The 24,125-nt window shown below is 38.3% G+C and overlaps 1 protein-coding gene across 4 annotated transcripts in view; it reads left to right on the plus strand.

The window, feature by feature from the left end:
* Nucleotides 1-960: 960 nt before the first annotated feature.
* ADGRG6 (adhesion G protein-coupled receptor G6) overlaps nt 961-24,125 on the plus strand; it is a 134,796-nt gene continuing 111,631 nt past the window's right edge. For all 4 annotated transcript variants that reach the window (XM_034990841.1, XM_034990842.1, XM_034990843.1 and 1 more), the window contains exons 1-2: nt 961-1,134; nt 8,953-9,053. In XM_034990841.1, coding sequence (XP_034846732.1) covers nt 1,133-1,134; nt 8,953-9,053 — 103 coding nt within the window. In that variant the 5' untranslated portion in view covers nt 961-1,132. The remainder of the gene's footprint in view (nt 1,135-8,952; nt 9,054-24,125) is intronic.

The raw sequence follows: 24,125 nt of genomic DNA on the forward strand, positions 1-24,125 counted from the left end.
GATGAGGTGATGGTACCGGAAAACACACGGACTCTCCCTCCACTCCGATTTTTAGAAGGAAAAAGAACAAGAGAGCGAAGAAAGAAAAAAGAGAGGAGAGAGGTGAAAGAAAACAGAAGAAAAGGAAGAGAGCAGGGAAGGCAAAGGGACAGAAAAGAACAAGAAAAGTAAAGCAAGGCGGCGGCCCAGGAGCTTGGTGGAGGGGTCCCGTGCGGGGTCCTGGGTGGGTGGGTGGGCGAGAGCGCGGAATCCCAGCAGACGGGGAGGAGGTGCCCACATCGCCGCCCGCATTCCGAGCTTCTCCTTCCTCGCGCGGATAAGACTCCCGAATTCAGGGCTCACGGCTTTCTGGGGACCTCGGGTCCGCCCCGTCCCCTCCCCCGCTGGGAGCCTAGCGCGGCCCAGCGCCAATCGCTCGTCCCGACCCGGCTGCGCGTTGGGGGAGCGCCTCTCCCGCCTCGCAGTCTGACTTCTCCCTTTCTGCCCCGGGGCAGGCCGTCCTGGGTGGGGCCGCCGCGCTTCGGGGACGGCCCCCGCAGCGGAGCGTCGAGACTGGGGCCGCCCCAAGGCCGCGTGAGGCCCGGCCAGACGCCGCGCACCGCCGGGGCCGCCGCACCTGAGCCCCAGCTCGGGCCGAGGGGACGGGCGCTGGGAGCCGCGGGAGCCGGCGGGCGGGGCGGGGGCAACGAGAGCCACCAAGGGGCGACCACGTGCCGCCTCCCGCGGGCGGGGGCGAGGGCTTGCCGGGTCCGACCCCTCCACCCCCGCCCGGCCCAGATCACCTCGAGCACCCAGCACCGGCTCAGAGGCGGACCCAGCCGTCCTCACCTTCGCGCCCTACCTTTAACTTGTCTGTAAGGGGGAACCTGCCGCCCGCCCTCCCCCTACCGCGAAGACCCGCACTTGAACGCGCCGCGCGGGCCTTCCACCTTGCGCCGCCCCGAGCGCGGGCGTGGAGTGACTGCCGGGAAACCCCGATGAACTCTCCAGAAAGAGCGTGAAGGAGGGTCCGGCGCCGCGCTCGGCTCGTGCGCCCCGGGTCTCCATTGGGGAACTCGGAGCAGCAGAACCAGGGAAGGACTGTGGACCGTGACCGTGCGGCCCCTGGGGACCTCAGCGCAGTGATGCCAACATGTAAGTCTCACCTTTCAGCGGAGAATTCCGTCACTCCTTTACCTGTATCTACCCCTCCCAGCCCACCTCAACTAAATGGTTCTGTAAGGACTACTTTGACAGAATAAACCGGTTTGTCTTCAGTTGGACTCCTGAGGCGCTGAGGAGTGAGCTGGTATTGCCAGGCAGAGCTGTGACATGTGTGTGCGGCTTGCTTTTTTTTTTTTTTTTTTTTTTTTCCCAGGAAGAGGTAAACCTCACATTTGGGCGGTGTAAAGCATAATAAAAAGGGCAGGGCTACAAGAATGGGGAAAACGTGTTTTCGAGTCAAATTAAACAAGGAGTAACAGGCGAGGCTCCTCTATTCAGGGGCCTTGCCCTGCCAAGAAAGAGGGATCCTGGATCAACACCTGGGGGCTTGGAAAGGTACTGGTATACCGAGAAAATGTTGACTTTACACATTATCACCCTTGACTGTAGAAGTTATCCTTGGATCTTTGGGTTATTTGAATTGTTTTTTTTTTTAAAAAAAAAAAAACAAAACGCGCAGAAAAGTTTCTTGGTTGTATTTTGTAGATTAAAAAGTAATGAAGGAATATGCCATTTCACGGGATGAGACCTAGGAGGCGATTTGCCTTGAATTAGAAGTAGGGGACATAGAGCTATGAATGGTCAGAGAAACGTAAAAGGTTTTGATTTTACGGAGTTACCATCGAAGTGGTGAGGTTCCTCAGAGCGACCCCGCGAAAGGGCCACCCAGCAGGGCCTGAGCCTTCCAGAATGCAAAAAGGAAGATTGCTCTAAAAAGGGCCTATTTTTGTGGCCAATTCGGCCGTGGCTTTTTCTTGTAATATGTAATTTTCCCTCTGATGTTTTACTAATCTTGAGCAGATACCCTGACAGAGATTTTACTCCCTTCCACTAATATACAAGTGTTTCTAGAAATTGATAGTCACCCTCCCTTCCCCAGCTACTGGATCCTTAAGTATTTCCATTAAAATTTCCTCGTTCAGCTTAATACCTGGGAAAGGACATGAGCCTCAGGCCCTGTCTTTCCCTTCCTTGCAGCTTCTCCTCCTCTCCCCACTCAGCACACAGTTTTAAAACAGGAAAAGAGTAGTGCCCACAAGCCTAGCACTCTACCCCTCTGTTCCTGGTAGTGAGCAGTATAATTAGAAAACAACTACTATTTTTATTAAAACTGCATGTGAAGTAATTCCACACCTGTGACTTTTAAGGTTTCATTTATGCCAGTGGAATCAGCAAGGTATAACCTGAAGTAATTTATCTTGGGATCCAGCCAACAGTCCCACATAAGACTGGTTCTCATATACAGGCGACACATTTTGAATGAATGTGAATTTGTTTTAAACTTCAGTTTTTCCTAAAAATATATAAGGTTTTTAACAGCAGGTATTTGTGTAGCTTCCTTTCAGCTTTCCTAGGTAATTTAGATCTCATGGAAAATGAAAAAAAGTGTGAATACCAATTTTTAAAATAAAACGTGAAACTGATCAACAGGTAATGTACAGAATTCCTCATTATGCAGTTAAGTTATATAGCCCATTTGAATTGCGTATGACTAAAACTTTTTTTTGTCATATAGAGTAAAAATATGAATATTTAATCACATAAAATACAGAGTTTAGTACCCTGATTTGAGTTTTATTGAGCTTTTTTGACTGAAAGTTTTTCCATTTCTTGTCAGATTATAACTGTTTCTTTCTCCATTTTGCTGTTTATAACTCATAACGGAATAGCTTAAGATGATCAGATTCTTTTTAGATATTAGTGTGTTAGAAAATATGGAAATAATACCAACCTTTCCGAAGTAAATATTCTTACTATCTTGTTGAAAAATGTTAAAATGGGGAACACAAACTCTATTATCTTTTAAGTTTTAATTTTAATATGTTCAAGCTCACAAACTAAGATATTTTCTGCCTACTCTTTGTGAAGAAAGTATTAATATATTGTGACATTCAGGTTATAAAATTACAGATTTTATAAATATATTTGGAGTTGTAGTGACTACATATTTTTCATATCCTAAGAAATTTAATAGATTTAGCAAGACTTGTGTTAACTGGTCTCAAACTTCATGAAGCTCCTGTTCGTTCCATTTATGGCTTATATAAATTACATGACATTGTGCTTTTCCAGTGTGAATGGTGAATGAGGCTATTGTCTCTTGGCTTATGGGAAATATTAGAAGCTTGTAGTTTTACTGCCTAACTGGACACGTCAGTCTGATTTCTGGAAATAATGATTTGAAAGAGAATCAGTTTATACATTAAAAATAAACTGACAACCACTTCCTTAAACTTGACCATTTTTCTAACTGCCCATCTCTTACAGAGTTTACATTTCTGATGGGATGATTAAAAGTTTCTAGAGACAATTTAGACTTTAGACTAAATAGAGTAAGACTTTGTTCGATGTGTGTGGCATGCTTAGGCAAAAACCCCCCCATATCTTTCCATTTGTTTCTGATTGGATGCCATTATTATATTATCTACATTGGATGGCATTAAGATGCATCCTGGGTGACTGGGGTGATAATATTTAAAGGACTTTTCAGTGGTAACTAAAAATGCCAATAAAACTTGAACGTGGCTACCTGAGTATCATCTTACTTTCCCTTATAAGCATTACTCAGGATGGAATTATTTGGAATGCCCTAAGGAAAACTTCAAGATTACTGTGTTTAAAACATTTGTAGCAAATATGACAAAGGCTGAACATATTTCGTATAGGATTGGTAAAAAGAATTCACAAATCAGTAAGAAAAATATTTCTATTATAATAGGAGACTACAAAACTGACTTGAACACGCCAATCCAAATAAAGGAAATCCAAATGAGATGCTACTTCTATCAAACTGGTGATGATGAAACAGTAATAGTGATGGGAGTATCATGACGTAAACATTGATACACTTCAGTGTAAATGTGGATGGCTGTGTTGAAATTTATTTAGAAATAATTTTAAACCTACAGAAAAGTTGCAAGACTAATACAAAGAGGGCGCCTGGGTGGCTCAGTTGGTTAAGCGACTGCCTTCAGCTCTGGTCATGATCCTGGATTCCCCCGGGATCGAGTCCCGCATCAGGTTCCCTGCTCAGCAGGGAGTCTGCTTCTCCTTCTGACCCTCCCCCCTCTCATGCGCTCTCTCTCTATCTCATTCTCTCCCTCAAATAAATAAATAAAATCTTAAAAAAAAAAAAAGACTAATACAAAGAACACCTGTTTATCCTTTATGCAGAATCACTTAATGTAAATGTTTACCCCATTTCTGTTATTTTCCATCCTTCTCCCCTCCACCCACTACTCTCTGTATATGCACACACACAGTATTTTTCCTGAATCACCTGAACGTTAAGTTATATACATCAGGGTTTCAGGCTTTACTTTTTTAATTGAAAATTTTATTGAGAAGTTTATAGGTTGACATGCAGTTGGAAGAAATAGTAGAGATCCAATGCACCCTTTGCCCAGTTTCTCCCAGTGGTAACATTTTGCAAACCTGAAGCACAATACCACAACCAGGATATTGATACAGTACTCTTTTTCAAATGTGTTTCTCGGGGTTGCCTTTTAACTTCAATTGTGGTACAAGTCATGGTACAAGGGATGTTTCTGCTCAAATAAGGGTCAAGATGTGTGCAGATTTGAAGAATAAATTCTTCTACCTATTTGAAGTGGGGGCGAACCCAACTTAATAAAAGAACTTGAATTGAGTAATAGAATAGCACTTTCTCTTTTTATTCATTGCTTTGGCTCGGAACATGATCTTTAACCAAAAGGAGAAATACAATTATGAGCAGACTTGAATAAACCAAATTACATTCTTTTCACTCTAGAAGAATTAAGGTACTCTGTGCTACTCCTCATGCCCCTTTGTGATAAGATTTGACATAGAAATACAGTTGGGAGATGGGGAGGGAATGTAATTCTGACCATTGCGGGTAAAAGAATTAGTGCCATGTCAATTTCTCCACTGATTTCAAAATGTCTTCACTAATTTCTCTTTAAATTTGACTTTTAAGGGATCCTGCAGGACTAAAGAGGTGCAAGATGGTAGGTTTTCTAGATTACAGATTATTTTAGTGATGTGTTTGGATTCGGTTGCATTTACAAGGGGTCATTCTGGTGTTAAAAAATTCCTGTAGAACGGTTAAGTTCTAGAGTTCCTGAAATAGGACTCAAGCATATTGTATTTTGTAGACTATGCCATTTGAAAAGGGGAGCAAGTTTGCAGTTAGAGGCAGGTGACTTGGAAGCCAGGTGACCCAGTGGGTGTTTCGCCACTGCCACCACGGATTACGTGATCTTGGGCAAGTAGTTTAGCTTTGTAACATTTTGCCTGTGCAGTGATTGGTTTTATTGCATAATTTTTAGATTCTGTTCAGGCGATAGAAGTCTATGTAAGACTCTTTTACTTAAAAAAAAAAAAAGTTCTTGCTCTCTTCAGAACTTTGAGGCTACAACTTAAGTGATAGAAGATTGCATTATGTTTTTTATGGTTCCCATTTAGAACCTTAGTAACCCTGTTCAGGATTTTCCGTTCTTGTGAGAAAGTTGTTTGAATCTCAGGGATGTGTCTTTGCTAAGTGATCCCCTGAGAAGACACACAGTGCTTTCCTTCCTCTGTTCTATTCTTAATTTATTTGTTTCTGTTCTTCAGTAAACAGTCAACTGGATGAAAGTTGACTTGTCATGGGGTTTAAGTTTGGTTCCAAGTGCTTGCCCTGTCCTGGGTTCCTTTTCAATACGAAGTGATGGAGTCTTGAGATCTCGAATGCACAAAGCACTGGATCATCATTTGCAGCTCTTGTCTGAAAGGATTGCAGGCAGCTTTTGTAAAACAGCTTCAGGATTGAGTCTGGAATCCCTAACTGTCAGAACCTGTTGTAGCAAAAGAAAGTTGCGTGATGAAATAAATAGAATTGAATGTTGCCAAGCTAACAAACATGATTCCTTGAGGATTGTTGAGGGACCACATAAATCTAAGAGGGGACCATTATTTACATATAGATAAAGGAAAACTGTCACGTGCCACAAAGATTGAGAAGCTGGGAGTTCTCTTGGGCTGACACTCCTGACTGTTAATGGTACAACAGGCAGCCAGTCTTGATTGCTCTGCTCCTTTATTTCCCTGGTCCTCAGCTTCCTCCTCTGTAATATAAGGTTAGACTTCATCTTTGGTCTTCCCAGCTCTAAACTTCTTTGAATATATAATTGTGTGTGTTTTTTTTTTTTTTTTTAGAAGCATACTCATTCATCCATGGCATGAATTGGAAACACCTCATTCATCCAACATCAGTGGGAAATGGACCCATTCTTCCAAATGAGTGAACTTTCCATGTAACAGAAGTCTATCGTCTACCCTTTCTTTTTTTTTTTTTTTTAAGATTTTATTTATTTATTTGAGAGAGAGAGTGAGAGCATGAGCAGGGGGAGGAGCCGAGGGAGAGGAAGAAGCAGGCTCCCATCTGAGCAGAGAGCCTGATGTGGGGCTCCATCCCAGACCCTGGGATCATGATCTGAGCCAAAAGCAGATGCTTAACCAACTGAACCACCCAGGTGCCCCTATGGTCTACCATTTTTAAAGCCCTTACCAAGTGCCATGCAATATTATCTCTTATCTTTTTGATGGATGATATCCTATTTACAGAAGAGGAAATAGTCCAACGTTTTAAGGACTTGCCTTTAAAGTCACACAGTAAATAGAGGCACCAGGTTGTAATTCTGCTATTCCAGACTTCACATCCATTATTATTATATTATGATGATGATGTACTGTGGCATATTGCTTCTCATAAGTAGTAACGTTGCTTTAAATTTCAACTGTTTTGGATGGATGTATTTTAAAACATGCCCTCCATACAGAAAATTACTCTTCAGATCTTAAGCTTTGCTTACTTTAGAATTTCCATTAGGATCTGTGTGATGCTAGAACTTCTAGTTGGATGAATATAAAAACATGGCATGGATATCAGACATTACTCAAAATTTCTGTATTCATGGCAGACATGAATAATCCATTCCATTTCTGTTCCCAGGTGATCCAGAAGTAGTCACAAAGTCAATTGACTGGTGTTGGTTTATGACATCCTATTGTCTGTTCTTGTTTAAGCCTTTTCTTTTGATTTTAGTATGGACAGAATAACCATACTTCTATTAGAATGCCCGGGATGGTAGTAGCAATAATAATAGCTAATGTTTGTTGAGTGCTGAGTGTCAGGCACTGTCCTTAAAAGACATGATCTGATTTAGTCATCCAGCAACTCTGTGGTTTAGGTTCTACTGCCATTTCTATTTTACAGGTGAGAAATAGGAGGTGCAGGGTGGTCAAGTAAATTTCCCAAGGGTTGCATAGCTTACAAGTAGCAAACCTTGGTCTGTCTGACTCTAGAGCTTGTTCTCTTTGCTGCTTAGGTGGTCTCTAACAGTAAAGGATGGATTGGAAATGAAGGCTTGAGGCAAGTGGAGGAATCATTTGATGTCTATTTTTGCTGACTTGAGTATTCCCTCTCCTACTTTTCTGGTTTTGTGTTTGGTATTACATATTTATTCCAGATAAGCAACCTTCAGGCATTACACAGAAGGTATTACTGTGATCCTACAGTATCTCATTGGTTGTTTCTCTTTTTAGAAATAAAAAGACTCTCAATTATCACCTGGAACCATGGTAACTCCCTTTGGAGATTTTAAGATCTGGAGATTTCTTATTGCTACTTAACCATCTTCCTGCCTGATGGCTCTCATGCTCACCAATCCATTTATGGCCCTTACGGTGACTGACATTTATACTTGCTGCCCCATTCACAGGCTTACCTCTTGTGATGGGGTTGAGTCAATGCAAGGTATCATACCACTGTTGGATGCCAAGATAATATGGATGTTCCTGTCTAAATTATTATTAGGTACAATTTTGAGTTTAAAGATGAGACCACTGTATAGACAAATAATTGAGAATTTTCAAAGCATCGACCCTCCCTCTAATGTCATTTACTAGTTCTATAATACGTGGTGTTTGCTAGTCATTCAAAAACATTGATAGCTATTGTTATATATAAAGAAGTTATTCTTTTTGAATGTTAGTGCTTCATTGCTTTGTTTTAGGGGAAAGAAGACAATTGGACAATTTATTTTTATTTTAAATATTTCCATTTGTAAAGCAGCAGATGTTATAAAATGACAACATTTCCTTAAAGTCTAAATTTTTGGAAGATTATCAGGTGCTTGGGTGGCTCAGTTGGTTAAGTGACTGCCTTTGGCCCAGGTCATGATCCTGGAGTCCTGGGATCGAGTCCCACATAAGACTCGGTGGGGAGTCTGCTTCTCCTTCTGACCCCCCCCCCCATACTCTCTTTCTCATTCTCTCTCTCTTAAATAAATAAATAAAATTCTTTAAAAAAAATAAATTTTGGAAGATTATAGGAGAGGTTGGTATAAAATCCTCTTGCCACCCAGATGGTCATGTGACTGGTGATGCTGAAGGTTGAAACTGAAATAGCTTTATTTTTTAATAAATGAACTTGAATTATCTGAATGTTTCCCCATCTTCATTGGGAAATCACCTGTTATGTATATTCTCTGATAAGGAAGGTGCCACCAAATGGCAAATGACATGCATGGATTTTTTTTCTTTTGCCTCATTAGCCTAAAAGAGCTGATTTGGTTTATCATCGTTAAAGTTCCTTCTTTATTTGGAAGCAAGATTGAAAACAATTTCTATTTTCCAATCTCTGCTGAAAACCTACACTTGGACTATGATTGTCCTAATGCCTTACTGAATACTGAGTGTCCTGATGGTTGCTTTCTTCCATTGCAGGATGTTTCACTCAGATCAAATGTGGAACTGTCATTGGAAATGGAAGCCAAGTTCTCTTTTGTTCTTACTTGCTTTATGTATTGTGTATGTTCCTCTTTCAGGTAAGTAAGACTCTTTGTCTTTTAAACCCTGAATTTAATAATTATCGCGTTGTCTTTAGTATAACTGTGCTAACTGATTTAAGTCAACTTTATTACTTGTCTTTTTCTTTTTCTGTTATTGTCCTTATAGGCTTTTACTGTCCATGGCCTCTCTGACTTCTATGTGAATACTCTTACTTTGATCATTGTTCTGTTTTCTGATGAGTGTATTTCTTTAATCTTTGCTGCATTTCTGTTAGTTTTATTTATTTATCTAGCCCATATTGAATGATGAGATAGCTACGTATCTGACATTAAAAATGTGCTAGCTCTTTCTTCGGCTATTGAATAAATATACAGCACTCGATTCTCTTTTCAAGTTTTCATATAGTTATTTACGGAAGGTATAGACTTCGTTGTGTGTATTTATCCTGATTTTCTTACCATGTTGCAGTATGAGACAGGAAATTTGAAATTAAGTTTTTAGACCATGAAATTTATTTAGTTGGATTAAAATGACATGAAAAATTTAATTTTAATTATAGCATTTTTGGAATAAAAATATCAAATCTTTGTAATTACAATTTTTTTCTGAACTTTGAAACCAGATCCTTTTAGCTGTTGTTGCAAGCTAAATTTTCTATAAACAGTTAATGATATGAATGAGCCAATCAACCTGAGGAATGTGAATGATATTTGAAAGTAAACTGTTTCTCCATTATCTGATTTTGTGCCTGAGCAAACTGCATTTCTCTTAAGTCCGTTTTGTTTTACTCTTTTTTTTTAAAATTGCTGTATTCATTCAGTATACTATATTTGTTTTTAGAATAAAATCGTTACTCATGTAGTCTTATGTATTTATTACTTTGGGTTTAATCAAGATATTCTGCGTTCCATATTTATAATATATCTGTATGTTAAAAATAATACATTTAATGAATCATGAAAATAGATTATCTGCTAAAATTGTTTATTCATAGATTAAGAAATTCAACTCCTATTTACTATATAAATATGATTTTCCAAGCCAGCAGGTATTTTAAGAGTTTCAGCTATTAACTTGGAGAATTCCTGGCACTTGCTTAATGGCTTCAAAACAAAACTGATCTTTGAAGTTTTTTTGTGTATTTGTTTCAATTTCATGATAAAGCCACTCTTTCTCTTACTTTCATTGCCAAAAGAGGAAAGAAACTTGTGAAGAGAACTGAAAATTCAATATACATTGGACTTACTTGGTTACAGTATTGGATTTTTTCTTAACTTTGAAAAGTGACCCTCAAAGAACCAATTACATGATGTAAAATAAATTATGAGATTAAAATTTTAGTCGAGGTCTATTTACTTTCGTTTTTGTTAGGTCATGGCCTTTGTCAATTTTCAAGGCTTTTTCAGACCTTAAGTTGAGACTTCTTATTTTTGATGTTAATATTTTAATTGACATATGCACGTTCATTATTTAATCACTTGAATCAATGAAATGAAACACATGTTCTCAGACTAATCAAAAGGAGTCAGCTGGCTAGGACTAGGGTGGGGCCAGGGAAGCACCTAGGTTGCAGAATTTAAGGAAGGGACTCATTCTCAAAGTCATGGGAATCAAAGTCCTTAAGTTTGTTTTTAAGTTACTGTCTCACATAAGAAATCTTTTAAAAAAAATTCCTTCCATTACCCAGTACTTTATGTGCATCATGTAAGGCTTTCTGACAGATAGTAATCTGTGTTTACACATGAACCCAGAACACTTTGTATCTATGTATCTGTAATCATGATTCACTCAGAATGCTGCCACTTCACCCATGAGTATCTAAACTCAAAAAAATGCTTTGGGGATTATTATTGGTATTTTAATATAAAATTTTTGCCTTACAACTCGGTATAAGATTCCCTAAAATAATGCATATCAAAACTTCAGACATATCTAATGTTCAAAGTCCTGCCTTTACAACATAGTGTAATTTTGATTAACTGTATTTTTGAAGAACATTTGGTGCTTAACTGTGATGTTGTATCTCAGTGTATGCACTCTCTGATGTTTTCACTTCTCTGGATGACCTCTATGTGATCTTAGGGAGTCCAGTGGCTTTCAGTGGCATCTTGATGCCAGTGTCTCCTAAATCTGTATTGTCAGCCCTGGCCCCTTCCTTGACTCTGGAGTCACGTCTGGAGTTGCTTATCCTCATCCATACTTGGATATGTAATGGGCCTCATACTTCACAGGTGGGAGCAAGACTCTTGACTCCTACCTCCTATCCCCAAATCAACTTCACTTTCTATCTGTACAATCCATCCTACTATATCCTGCTGTTCTCTCCCACCTTACTATTTCCTAGATCGGTTGGCCCATCTGTTTCTTGACCATGCCTCCTTATTCCCTCTTCTTCTTAAGCTGCACACACCTGGTTCTTTCTTGACACTGTGCTCTTAATTATTACCACCTCAGATAAGCCTTCCCGTCTCCTAATTCAAAGGTGCCCCTTAGCTGCCCTCTTACCATGTTACCCTTTACTGATAATCTGTATAGATTTTGGTTGCTTCCTTGGTTTTTAATGGTTTGGTAATTTGGCTGTGATAGCTAGGGTAGAGGGTTGACAAAACCTCTTTTGATTGTTATGATTGAACTTAGGTGAGATGATTAAAAATTAGAATCCTGTAGTTTGATTTGGATAACATCCTTCATTTAATTCAAATAATAGAATTGCAAGGTTAAGTCTTCTAGTAGGCAAGTTAACAACTGTAGTCTCATGGGGCATTTACAAAGCAAACAGTATAAAGGTCTGTGCCCTTCAGGATTTAAAAAAGGAATGTAGAAAAAGCTCGTTGTCCCTTGACAAGTGATGAATATAACTTTTAATAAGGACTACAACAAAACAGCAGCTGAATATTTAAACTAGTCCCACAGAAGTGGAGATTAAAACAATAAAACATGATATTTTAAATCCACTAGCTTGACAATATTTAGAAACATTGATAATATCCATATCCAGTATTCTCAAAGTTGTTGGGGAAAGGTCACACACTAATACTGTTGGCTCTGTCTCTTGGGGGAGTAAGTAGGCAACATTTTTTAAAAATTAAGAATTTGCATCTTTGATAGATACCCACATGTAGGTACCTATCCTACAGAAATAAATAGTATATACAGAAATATGTATAGTATGTTAACTCTAACATTGTAGTAACAAATATTCAGCAAAGACTTTACTTTTTCTTCAACAGGGGAATGGCTATATAAATTATTTTATGTTAACACAATGAAATACTATGCAGCCATTCAAAACAATGTGGTCAAACTGTATATTGGCTTTGAAAGATGTCAGTGATAATAATGTTAAGTTAAAAAGCAAATTGCCGAACAGTATCAGATCTGTAATAGGTTGTGTTACAAAACCAGAATGTGTTATGTATATATGTGTTTAGGATTATATAAAAATCATAGTAAAACATGGAGTGATACACATCAGGCTTTAAAATGGGTCATCCTCAAGAGCATAGGTTGGAACGAGAAGGGGGAAGGCAATGGAAGTTTATACGGCTCTGAATTATTTACCTTGTTACAATGAACATATATTACTTTAGTATTTTGAAAAAACAAAAGAAAACCTGATCATTTTTTTTTAAAGCCACATTAAAAAAACTGCCAGGGAGACTCTTGAAGTACATGAATGTTCTAATTTTCTGTTAGACATGCAACCGTTACCTTGGCTCTTCCTTTACTTGATAGGAATCTGTTAAAGGTGTTTCAAAAAATAGCCTCTTTTTAGGGCGCCTGGGTGGCTCAGTTGGTTAAGCGACTGCCTTCGGCTCAGGTCATGATCCTGGAGTCCCTGGATTGAGTCCCGCATCGGGCTCCCTGCTCGGCAGGGAGTCTGCTTCTCCCTCTGACCCTCCTCCCTCTCATGCTCTATGTCTCTCATTCTCTCTCTCTCAAATAAATAAATAAAAAATCTTAAAAAAAAATAGCCTCTTCTTATGTAGCATGACACTCCATGGCTCTGAAGATGAATGATGGTATCTCAAGCAGACTGAAGGTTACCACTTCAAGTAGAATGGGAAATAAACAGCCAGGAGCCAATGAATTCCTAAGCAACCCTGAGCCTGTTTCCATACAGATAGCCTTAGTCATGAGTACTGAGGGAGGAGCCTCCCTTCTCTCCTGAAAAATAGATGATATCAGCAGATTATTTAAAAGCTCAGTGTTGTTCTAATATCTATGATACATCAATAGCTAAAAGGGGAAATGTTTTTGAAAGTACAATCTGGCCCGAATTGTGTACTTTCTAGCCCAGAGCACAGCACAGTTCTAGAAGGCAGGTAGGTAATTAGGCAAAAGCAATCCTGTACTTTCTGTTTGTTTATTTTTCTCATGATCAAAGAATGAGCAGTTATTCTACAGCATCAATTACATTACAATCAATATTTATGTGTTAGGCATATCACCTTATGCATATTTTTATATTTGATTAAAAATACATAGAAAAATAATCTTTTTACAAGTCTGCCAAGTTTTTTTTGGCAATTTCAGTATTAATGTGTCTGAAAGGTAAAAAAAACAAGGTTCCAATTGTGCCAACTATTCTTTTTTTTTTTAAATTTCAGTCTAGTTAACTTACAGTGTTATATTAATTTCAAGTGTACAATATAATGATTTGGCACTTCCATACATCACCCAGTGCTCATCAGGACAGGTGCCCTCCTTAATCCCTATCACCCATTTCACCCATCCCCCCACCCGCCTCCCCTCTGGTAGCCATTAGTTTGTTCTCAGTAGTTAAGAGTCTTTTCATTGGCTTGTCTCTCTCTCTCTCTCTTTTTTCCTTGCTCGTTTGTTTTGCTTCTTAAATTCCATGTATGAGTGAAATCATATGGTATTTGTCTTTCTCTGACTTATTTCACTTAGCATTATACTCTCTAGCTCTATCCATGTTGTTACAAATGGCAAGATTTCATTCCTTTTTATGGCTGAATATTATTCTATTGTTTGCATATACATACCACATCTTATGATACGCACACCGTATGTCATATCATATCATATGAATACATACCACATCTTCTTTATCTATCCACCTATCAATGGACACTGGGGCTGCTTCTAAAATTTGACTATTGTAAATAATGCTGCTATAAATCACTCATCATCAAGGAAATGCAAATCAAAACTGCAATGAGATATCACCAAACACCTGTCAGAATTGCTAAAATCAAAGACACAAGAAACAGTAATTGTTGGCGAGGATGCGGAGAAAGGGGAACCCTCACACACTGTTGGTGGGAATGCAAGCTGGTGCAGCCACTGTGGAAAACAGTATGGAGGTTCCTCAAAAAGTTGAAAATAGAGCTACCCTACGACCCAGCAGACTGTTCTTATCAAGTGAAAAAATAGCCAGAATAATGATCAAGCAACTAACAGAAAATTACATAGTAACAAAGTTTGTTTTTCAGTAAGGATCAAAATGCTCCAAATTACTATCTGCAGCCATCAGCTACTCTTCTGTTATTCTACACTTGAGATGAGAGGAGTCAATGTGATTGAATAAACAAACCCCAGCAATGTGTACACAAAAATTTCTTTAAAGCATCTTCCCAGTTAATTTCCTTTGTGTACTTTTGAGATGGTCTGAATTTGATGTAGGTAACTATGAAATCCTACATTGGGGTCGAAACGTCAATCACATAAATGTGGAAAGAGAATGACTTGTCACCACAGTGACAATTTCAAGTGACTGAGCAGTGTGATGGGGCCACTAATGAAGCTGGCCCCACTTAGCTTTAGGAAGAGGGGGTTGTCAGCAGACCCTTGCTCCTCCCTGGTCAGGTCACGCTGTTTGCAGGCACGGTTGTCATCCTTTAGAGAGAACTCGTGATTGTAGCAGCAGAGGGCAGATGTGCTTGGTGATGGGTCTCGAGCGCTCTGAGGAATGTTCTGGGGCATCTGAGTCTCTGCTGTGCTATGAGAAGCCTCTGCGGGGATGGGCTGCCACAGTAGACTCACAGCCTTCGTCAGACACAACATGGTTGCTTTTGTGTAGCAATTTTTTTTTTTAAGTAAAAATCCTGCTGAATAAGAAAAAATTAGAGAAATGGCACATTTACTTTGGAGCAATGAAGTCAGTGGGAATAAGATAGTGGCCTTCAGATATTTGAAGAGTGGTCATTTGGGAGTGATAACAGACTTATTCTAAATTCTCTCAGAGCAGAGATAAGACGATTGGGTTGGTGCTCTAAGTACCAGATGACTCTCCTAGTAATTGGTTGCCAAGAAATAAAACCAGCTGTCCTTTAAATTCCTCATCGCTGGGAATCAGGACATGAAGAAGGAATCTTAATGTTGAAGAAGAATTTGTACTAAAGGCCTTGAAGTTCTTCTCAATTTACAACTTAAAGACTAAGAGTGTGTGTGTATGTGTGTGTGTGTGTGTTGTATAGGCTAGTTTTTTGAGGTACACAGAGTTTTTTTTTTTTAAATTTTTTTTTTAAAGATTTTATTTATTTGAGAGAGAGAGAATGAGAGAGAGCACATGAGAGGGGGGAGGGTCAGAGGGAGAAGCAGACTCCCAGCTCAGCAGGGAGCCCAATGCGGGACTCGATCCAAGGACTCCAGGATCATGACCTGAGCCGAAGGCAGTCGCTTAACCAACTGAGCCACCCAGGCGCCCCAGAGTTTTGTTTTACTTCAAAAGTTTCTTCTGTGTGCATTTCCTTTCAGTGTAGCAGGTAAATTTTATATTGAACTAGAGATTGGGCAGGTAACTGTTTGATAGGCGAGACCTGGGGAACTCTAGATTTTGGCAGATACAACATTTTCTTCCACTTTCAAATGAATAATTCTCTAAGGAGTTTTCATTTTATTTCAGCAAGTAGAATATGTGCTTTTTGGCACCATTCTTAGTACGACTGCAATATCATAGGATTCCGTAAGTCAAGAATGTGGAAAAGAACAAAATGGAAACAAACCAGAGAGAGAGGGAAAGAGAGAGAGAGAGAAACTTATTCCAGATTTTAAAAGTAAATATATTTTGCAGGGCATGGCAGCAAAGGAGAGAAGTATGGAGGTTAGATGAGAAAATACATTCACCCCACAAAGAATGTGAAGTCACAATATTATAAACATCCTTTCCCTTCCTCTGCGCTAAGGCAGTAGACACCTGAAAAGAAAACGTCTGTTGCCAGCACACAGGTGGAGGCTCTCACCAGTTCAGATAAACCTTTCTAACTACAAACAAAACAAAACAAACAAACAAAAACCTCTCAGAGAGACATACAGTAGTCTTGGTTTACAGTCATTCCTAAATCAGCTTCATGTTAAACTTGTGATTGAGAAAGGATACACTGTTTTAAAAAAAAATGACAAAGTTTTCTTTTGTACAGCAACTCTTATGAATCAAAAAAGATGTCTTTCTCCAACATAATCTGCCTCCTGCCTGGTGCTCCTGGTTTAGATAAAGAAAAGCGAGAAAGTGTTCGTTCACACTAGAGCTCAGGGGATAGATTGTGTCAACTCAATTAAAAATCAGATTTTTTTTCTTCTCTTTAATTATGAAATTACACTAATCACTGTTATTCGTTAGGGCAAAGCTACACTGCTCATGCTCTTTACAAATCTCCGAACAAAAAGATCTTCTTAGGGGCGCCTGGGTGGCTCAGATGGTTAAGCGTCTGCCTTCGGCTCAGGTCATGATCCCAGGGTCCTGGGATCGAGTCCCACATCGGGCTCCTGGCTCGGTGGGGAGCCTGCTTCTCCCTCTGACCCTCTCCTCTCTCATGCTGTTTCTCTCTCGCTCGCTCTCTAAAAAATAAATAAAATCTTTAAAAAAAAAAAAGATCTTCTTAGATTTCCTTCCCTGGTCAAAACTTTAAAGAGTGTTGTCAAAGTGAAATTACAGAGCTGAAAAAAAGAAAATCGTCTGAATGGGAATATTAATCACTGCTTTTAAACATTTCCACAGTTCTTTCCTTCCTTTATTTTACTTTTTGATTTAAGTATGTATCATTAATACTGGCCCCTATTAAGTATATGTAACAGTTTTGCTGGATTACTGGCTTTATTGAAGAGAATTTTAAGGCACAGGATGAGAGTTTTCTGGTCCTAGTGATTTCAGTGGCCTCAGTAATGGTGCTATGGGGGGGGGGGGAAGCAAGACTTTTAAAGATATTTTGCCTGGGTGTTAGGTTTTCAGAGAGAATGAACTCTGAGTATGCACACTGGGGCACTGTGGAATGTGGCCTCCTCCAGTTCCTGAATGTTCTTAATCAGATTGTGTGCACCGGTTGTCTACTAGCTGGGTCATCACAGGTCAGTATTAACTTTTTACCTGGACTGCCAATCTCATCTCTCTTGAGAATGGTAACCTGAAAATCTGTTCCCTGTAGGAAGCTCATGATCACAGCATTTCTATTCAAGTACTGATGAAATACTAATAAGGTTTGTGGTTTTTCTCTTGGAGCCTTTGCTCATTTGACATAGAACTTTTTCCTTCCAGTTGAGTTGCTTTGATGCTTTTGTTGGTGTTTGGTTAGGACTCCCATGACTTACCATCTGACTTGCTTTCATGTCTCTCACATATATATTAGAGAGGTCTGCCCCTTTTAATAACTACTCCAGAAGAAAGTCCTCTCTGAATTTTCAAACATTTCTTGTGTTGAAGGGGGTGTCTGTTTATAAATATGCTATGATCTTGTGGCCCCAAAAGTGGTTTTCAGTAAATGTGTAGTGAATGAATCAAACTGCTTTTCCAAGCTGCCCTTCTGTGCCTTTGATTTCCCTTAGCAGGGTGAGTCTAGCTGTTTTAAGATTAGAGCCTTGCCCCTCCCCCCAATATTATTAAAGTATATAAAACACTTGGGAGAACATTATGGTATTTAAATACCATAAAAGGAACATAGAGTTAATATTGCTTCTTTTAGATGCATTTAAAAGCTGAAGGCTATGTCGTAATAATATCACAATAATATTTAAATGTTGTGTGCGTATGTGTATCAGATACACGTTAGAGCAAAATCGTGGTCCTTAATGTTAGGCATTTTTGACATTGTTGATGAGGAGGCTGACATGAGACAAATAGGAAGCTCTGTAATATGTGGTCTAATAGAATTGCAAAGGTGATATCAAGGGATAGCAGAGGAGAGCTCAGATAAGTTTTCATGGAGGAAGTAATGTTAAAACTGTGTCATTGGGGTGCCTGGGTGGCTCACTCGGTAAAGCGTCTGCCTTTGGCTCAGGTCATGATCCCAGGGTCCTAGGATCGAGCCCCACATTGGGCTCCCTCATCAGCGGAGAGCCTGCTTCTCCCTCTCCCTCTGCTGCTCCACCTGCTTATTCTCTCTCTCTCTCACTGTCAGATAAATATATAAAATCTTTAAAAAAAAAACACAACTATGTCTTCTATCAGGGGTGCTGAACAAAATATTTACAAAATGGTATGGCTTCCTCACTGACCATTTGAAGAGGTTTTCCTGCAATCAGATTGTATGGCTCTCTGTAAAAGGTGAGGCAGTCATGGGACTGGTTTCTACCCATCAGTTATCCCCTCTGATGGGAACAGAAAGCAGGAAAATGGAAAATGGATTTGACCATTGAGAAGGGCAGTGTTGGGGGAGAAAGGGCCAAAGGCAAACCCATGGATGCCTTGAAAATGACTGTGGAAGGATAAATAATTCTTGTTACCAGAATAGAGGGTCTCTGCAGAAGGGAGGAAGGACTGAAGTTAGACCAGTGAGTGGGAGGCCAGACCGTGAAAGATATCACTAAGGGTGGTTGTGCTGACAGAGCTGAGGACTTCCAGCCCAGGAGGGGAGGGAGATGCGTCACCCCCGGCTACGATCAGGAGGGTCTGTGCAACCAGAAAAGCATGCTGAAGGGAACAGAGGTTGAGAACTTCCCTAGGGTTGTAGTTAGGTAACTCCATGACAGAACTCTTTTTCGTGTATTGAATGCCTAGTTCATGCTTTTTCTCTATCGTATCATTTTGCTCCAGAAATGGCGGCCTCACTTTGCTCACCAGTGGTGAAGAGCATCCATATACATATCAAGAAGCTGGAGATACTAATAGAATTCCAGGCGCCCTTGATGCCTTCTCTTTCTTGCTCAAACCCATATTTAATTGTGACCAAGGGTTGCCGAATCTATATTAGAAATGTTGCCTTCATCTTTGTAACTGTTACCTCCAAGGTGCTCATCTCCACCAGGTGTGTTAAATGAGCTCCTAAGTCATCTCCCTGCATCCAGTGTTTCTCTTAAACTACACTTGGAATCATGCCGTTGCCCTGATTAAGTTGCCTTGGAGATTCTCATTACCTACGGGATAGAGTCCAGTCCTTAATTTATGTAATTTCATGGCTCCCTAGCTTTGTTGTGCCCTATCAAGTGCCTGCCAAATAGTAGGGCCTCAATTAAATATTGAATGAGTGCCCCAGGTAAGGAATTTATATATTTTTGTGAAGCAAAATTAGGATTTAGCCATGGATATTATAAATACCTGTTATATATGTATTATAAATATCTGTTATATAATATATATCATGAATATTCAGTTATGTTATCATAGGTGCTCTGTTAAGTTTTAGAAACTAATGGTCAACACTTCTGTCTTTGTGGAAGACCAACTCTTTGAGAGAGGAAATTTCATAAAACTTTACAAGAATTATTTGTGCCAAAAGAAGAAAGTGGTCACTCTAAATGTGTACAATAACCAGAATAGTTTATTTATTTACACTTGCTTCAAGGACTGAGCTTCTTGTGGAAATATATCCTTTTTTAGTACCAAACTAATCTCATCACTATTAAAATATACACTTATACTCTTTTTAAACATGCCTACTTTTAATGAAAATGGAAAAAAGGTGATCATTGTCTTAAAATTCTTTTAGCTGTTCTCCTCTTTCTCCTTTGTTAGTCTTTTCCACAGCTATCCTCACCGTCACCTGTATCTTAAACATTTATCTTGCTTTATGCTGTCCCCAGGTTAGCTCACAAAGATATTCATATCTTGTCTTTTTAGAACAAAATTTTCCCACCTCCCCTCAAGACTTTTTTTCTTTTAAGCAGTCATTTTTATTTGTTACTCATTTCCGAACGTCTTGAAAGAGTAGTGTACTACTCTTTGGATCTGTTACTTCCTCACCCTTAAAAAAATAGATAATTCTGTTTTGGAGATGCATTGACAAGTATCTGTGTGTGTGTGTGTGTGTGTAAACAATTATGTTGTGGTTTTCTAAAGCCCTAAAGATCTCCTGAGTAGTCTGATGTTTTCCGAAGGTTTTTTATTTTTAAGAATTTTTTAAAGTACATGGAACATATTTGCTATAATAATGTTTGCTATTAAAGGAATAAGGAAACCCTTCCTTCATAAAAGTCTGTTTTAGGATGAAATTGTGTCACAAAATTGGATGACTAATGATTTAGGATTTAGTATATTTGCATTTAACTTTTACAAGATACCTTTTTGCGTGCAGTGTTTCATATTCTTCAAATTGTTCCTTTAGGTGCCTCTGACTTCCTGTCAGCTTATATTCTCTTTTTTTCTCATTTAAATCAAATTTATATCCTGATTTGCCTAGTTGGTTCTGTTTTCCATTCCTGTTTCTTTCCTGTTCAATATTCCATCATATCTTAACATTTTCTGGTATTAGGATATTAAGCAGTTATTAGAATATTTATTTCAAAGTGGTTGGTTCAAGTGAAACTAAAAAAAAAAGTGTCTTTAATATTTGTCCCATATGTGTGCCTGACTTCACTTTACAATGAAGTGAATTTTTGTTGTAATTATATTTGAAAGCATTTTGTTGTAATTATATTTGAAAGCATTTTGAACTGGGAAGTTTTGGTTAATTTACATTTAAAGCTCCCATTTGTGGGAAGCAGAGATACATAAGATATAAAAATTTAGTGCTGAAAATCACACCTTACTCTTTTGGTCAGAAAAAAGTAGAGTTCATTAGGCTTTGTTAAAATAGGTTGGAAGTCTTTTAGCTCTTAGGGCAGAATATATAAACTAATCTGATTTTGTTATTCAGATAGAAGCAGAAAATTAGATTTGAAATCTAGTAATAAAATTGAACAGGTGTAATTTTGCTTTCATTATTATTAAAGGAGGACTTGTCATTTTTTCAAAAGTAAGACCATACTACATTCTGAGTGTTTTAATTTTAGTAATTCTAGTCAGAAATAAAATCAGAAAACATGTAGTGGGCTATTTCAGGTTAAAAGTTCTAGTGAATCCTGTATTGTTTGAGAGTAAAAATGTGCCTTTGAGAAACATATTTTAAAAATTTAAACCTATATTGGATTTTATTTAAACTTGAACTCCACATACCAGGACATCAAGTTATTTTTAAAATGTATCTAAACTAGTGATGATAATGAAAAAGTTGGTGTGATATCAGTGGCACTTGATTAATCAGTAACATGAGTTAAATGCTGACTCTGAAATTAAATTTTGCAAAGATGTTCATTTGCAGCCAGAGATAATAGTTTCAATGTGTGCTAGGGCTTTGTTATAATTACTAAATATTAAACATAACCTAAATATCCAACAATAGGGGATATTTTGATAAATTCTGATATATTTACATGATGAAATGGTACACATATTTCTAACTTTATTTTTTCAAATGTTTAGAGAAATGGGGGAATCAAGATTCAAGTGTAATTGAAAAGGGCAGGACATCAAACTGACTAGTATGATTTTTTTTTAAACAATGGTCTGAGGAAAAAAAATAGGGATAGAAATATAGCATGATAGTAAACTCTGTTCTTGAGATTCAGGTGTTTCCTTTTTCATCATATCTTTATGTTTCTAGCAATAATATGCATTGATTTCATAATGTAAAATCAATGCATACTCACTGGTTTTATAGTTTTATGTATGAATATGTATATAGTTTTATGTATGGATATGATTATAAAACATCTTGATTTTATATTGGGTATGTACAGTGTATACATACAATGCTCATTTGTGATATGTATATAAAGTTCCCTAATATAATTCAACTGGTTAATGTTTTTGCCTAAGAAGACTGGTTTGAATAATGGTAATCTCATCCTGAAAGCTGGAGACACCACTTCATCTCCACTAGCTTAGCTAGAATTAAAAAGTGGTGGTGAAGATGTGGAACAGTTGGAACTTTCATACATTGTTGGAGCAAATGTAAAATTGTACATCCACTTTGCACAGCTGTTCAGTAGTTTCTTTAAAAGGTTATATATACACACATCTATACTGTGATTTGATAAATTTTATTATTGGGTATTTATCCAAAAGAAATTAAGACATTTGTTCACAAAACTTCCATAACTATTTCATAATACCATTATTCATAATAGCCCCAAACTGGGAAAAATTCAAATGTCCATTAACATGTAAATGGATCAACAGATTTTGGTATATTCATCAAACAGAACAGTACTCTTCAAAAAAGAAATCAACTAGTGATATGTGCAACAGCATGAATGGGGATCTGTAAGACGTGTTGAGCAAGGAAGGGACATAGAGTATATTCTCTGTGATTTTACTTATATGGAGGTCTAGGATAGACCCAACTAATCCATACTGATAAAAATCAGAACACTTGGTGCCTCCAGGGAGCAACTGACTGGAAGAAGACACAGGAATATACACTGGGTTGATGGAATTGTTCCAAAGTTTGGTTGGGATATGGTTATGTAGGGGAATACATCTATCACAACTCACTGAACAACACCTTGAAATCTGTGCATTTTATTACATGTCAGTTATACCTCCAGAAAAAGAAATCTCTGCTAATTGGAAAAAATACTGGTTAATAGTTCTGAGGCACAATAGATGGAATTCCAGTGACCTCAGAACTCTCAGGATTTTACTAGCTGTATCAAGAATTAAATAATAGCTTTTTAAAACCAACTTCTTTATTAGTATTTGCTGTGCTTTTTTTTTTTTTTTTTGCCAGCAGGAAAAAGAATATTCAGTATTACTATGTATGGATTATTATGGTTGTTCAGATATTTTCAGTACTTAAGAATATTCTTTAGTGTGTGGGAGAAGAAATTTCTACAAAGGATATAAACTTCACCTAGCTCAAGTGTAAGCTTGCATTTCATCCTTCTTTAGTCCCTACATACACTCTGAAGTTCAAATTATTACACCTCTGCCTGACAGCAGCCTTCCAGTAAAATGAACGCAATGATCAGCCTATTACTTTTTCCTATTTGCTATATTTTTCATACGTTAATTGGATTTTGCTTTTTAGCTAAAGCCTTATAGTAGACTTATTATAGTTTTGGCTTATTACCTTTATTTTTCATTTTTATTTTTTTAAAAACATTTTTATTTATTTATTTGACAGAGAGAGACACAGCGAGAGAGGGAACACAAGCAAGGGGAGTGGGAGAGGGAGAAGCAGGCTTCCTGCTGAGCAGGGAGCCCAATGCGAGGCTCGATCCCAGGACCCCGGAATCATGACCCGAGCCGAAGGCAGACACCCAATGACTGAGCCACCCAGGCGCCCCTTGGCTTATTACCTTTAATAAAAATTAAAGATAAGAAAGGTGGCCCAGGGAAACTAACTCCCATTGGCTTGTTGTAAGCATATTTTTCTTCTGTTTAATTTGTTCTCTCTTAACTGAGCTATTGCTCATTAACTGTAAAGTTATTTGTGCTCACTTCAAAAATTCATGGATCTTGTGAAAAACTTCACAAATCTTTTTGTAAATTTGATTGCTCAGCAAATATAAAGCATGAATCAGAAAGTAAATTTCAATCGAACACTTGAAAATTCCATCCTAGAGTGGAGTCAGCACCTGGTGAGTTGTTTCTGAGGGGTTATTTGTTCTGCCCTGGTTACTTGACTTGAGAGGTTTACGTGGGTAAATAGTGGGTTGAAAGCATCAGTCAAGACAGTCTCATTTCTGGAGAAGCACCTGCTATGAGTATATCCCTGTATAAAAGCTATTTGCCCATGAAGGGTCTAATGAGAATGTGGCCATTGATTGAAGCAAAATAATGGGACCTGTTATCATCGACTGTTAATATTAAGATCCCAGATGATGGAGAGATTATACACAAACATCTCATGAAAGCGAGGCTGTATCCTTATTGGGTGGATAATTTGAGGAAG

The sequence above is a fragment of the Mirounga leonina genome, unplaced genomic scaffold (genome assembly GCF_011800145.1).
Source record: "Mirounga leonina isolate KUSES-001 unplaced genomic scaffold, KU_Mleo_1.0 Mir_53, whole genome shotgun sequence".
NCBI classification, from domain to species: Eukaryota; Metazoa; Chordata; class Mammalia; order Carnivora; family Phocidae; genus Mirounga; species Mirounga leonina.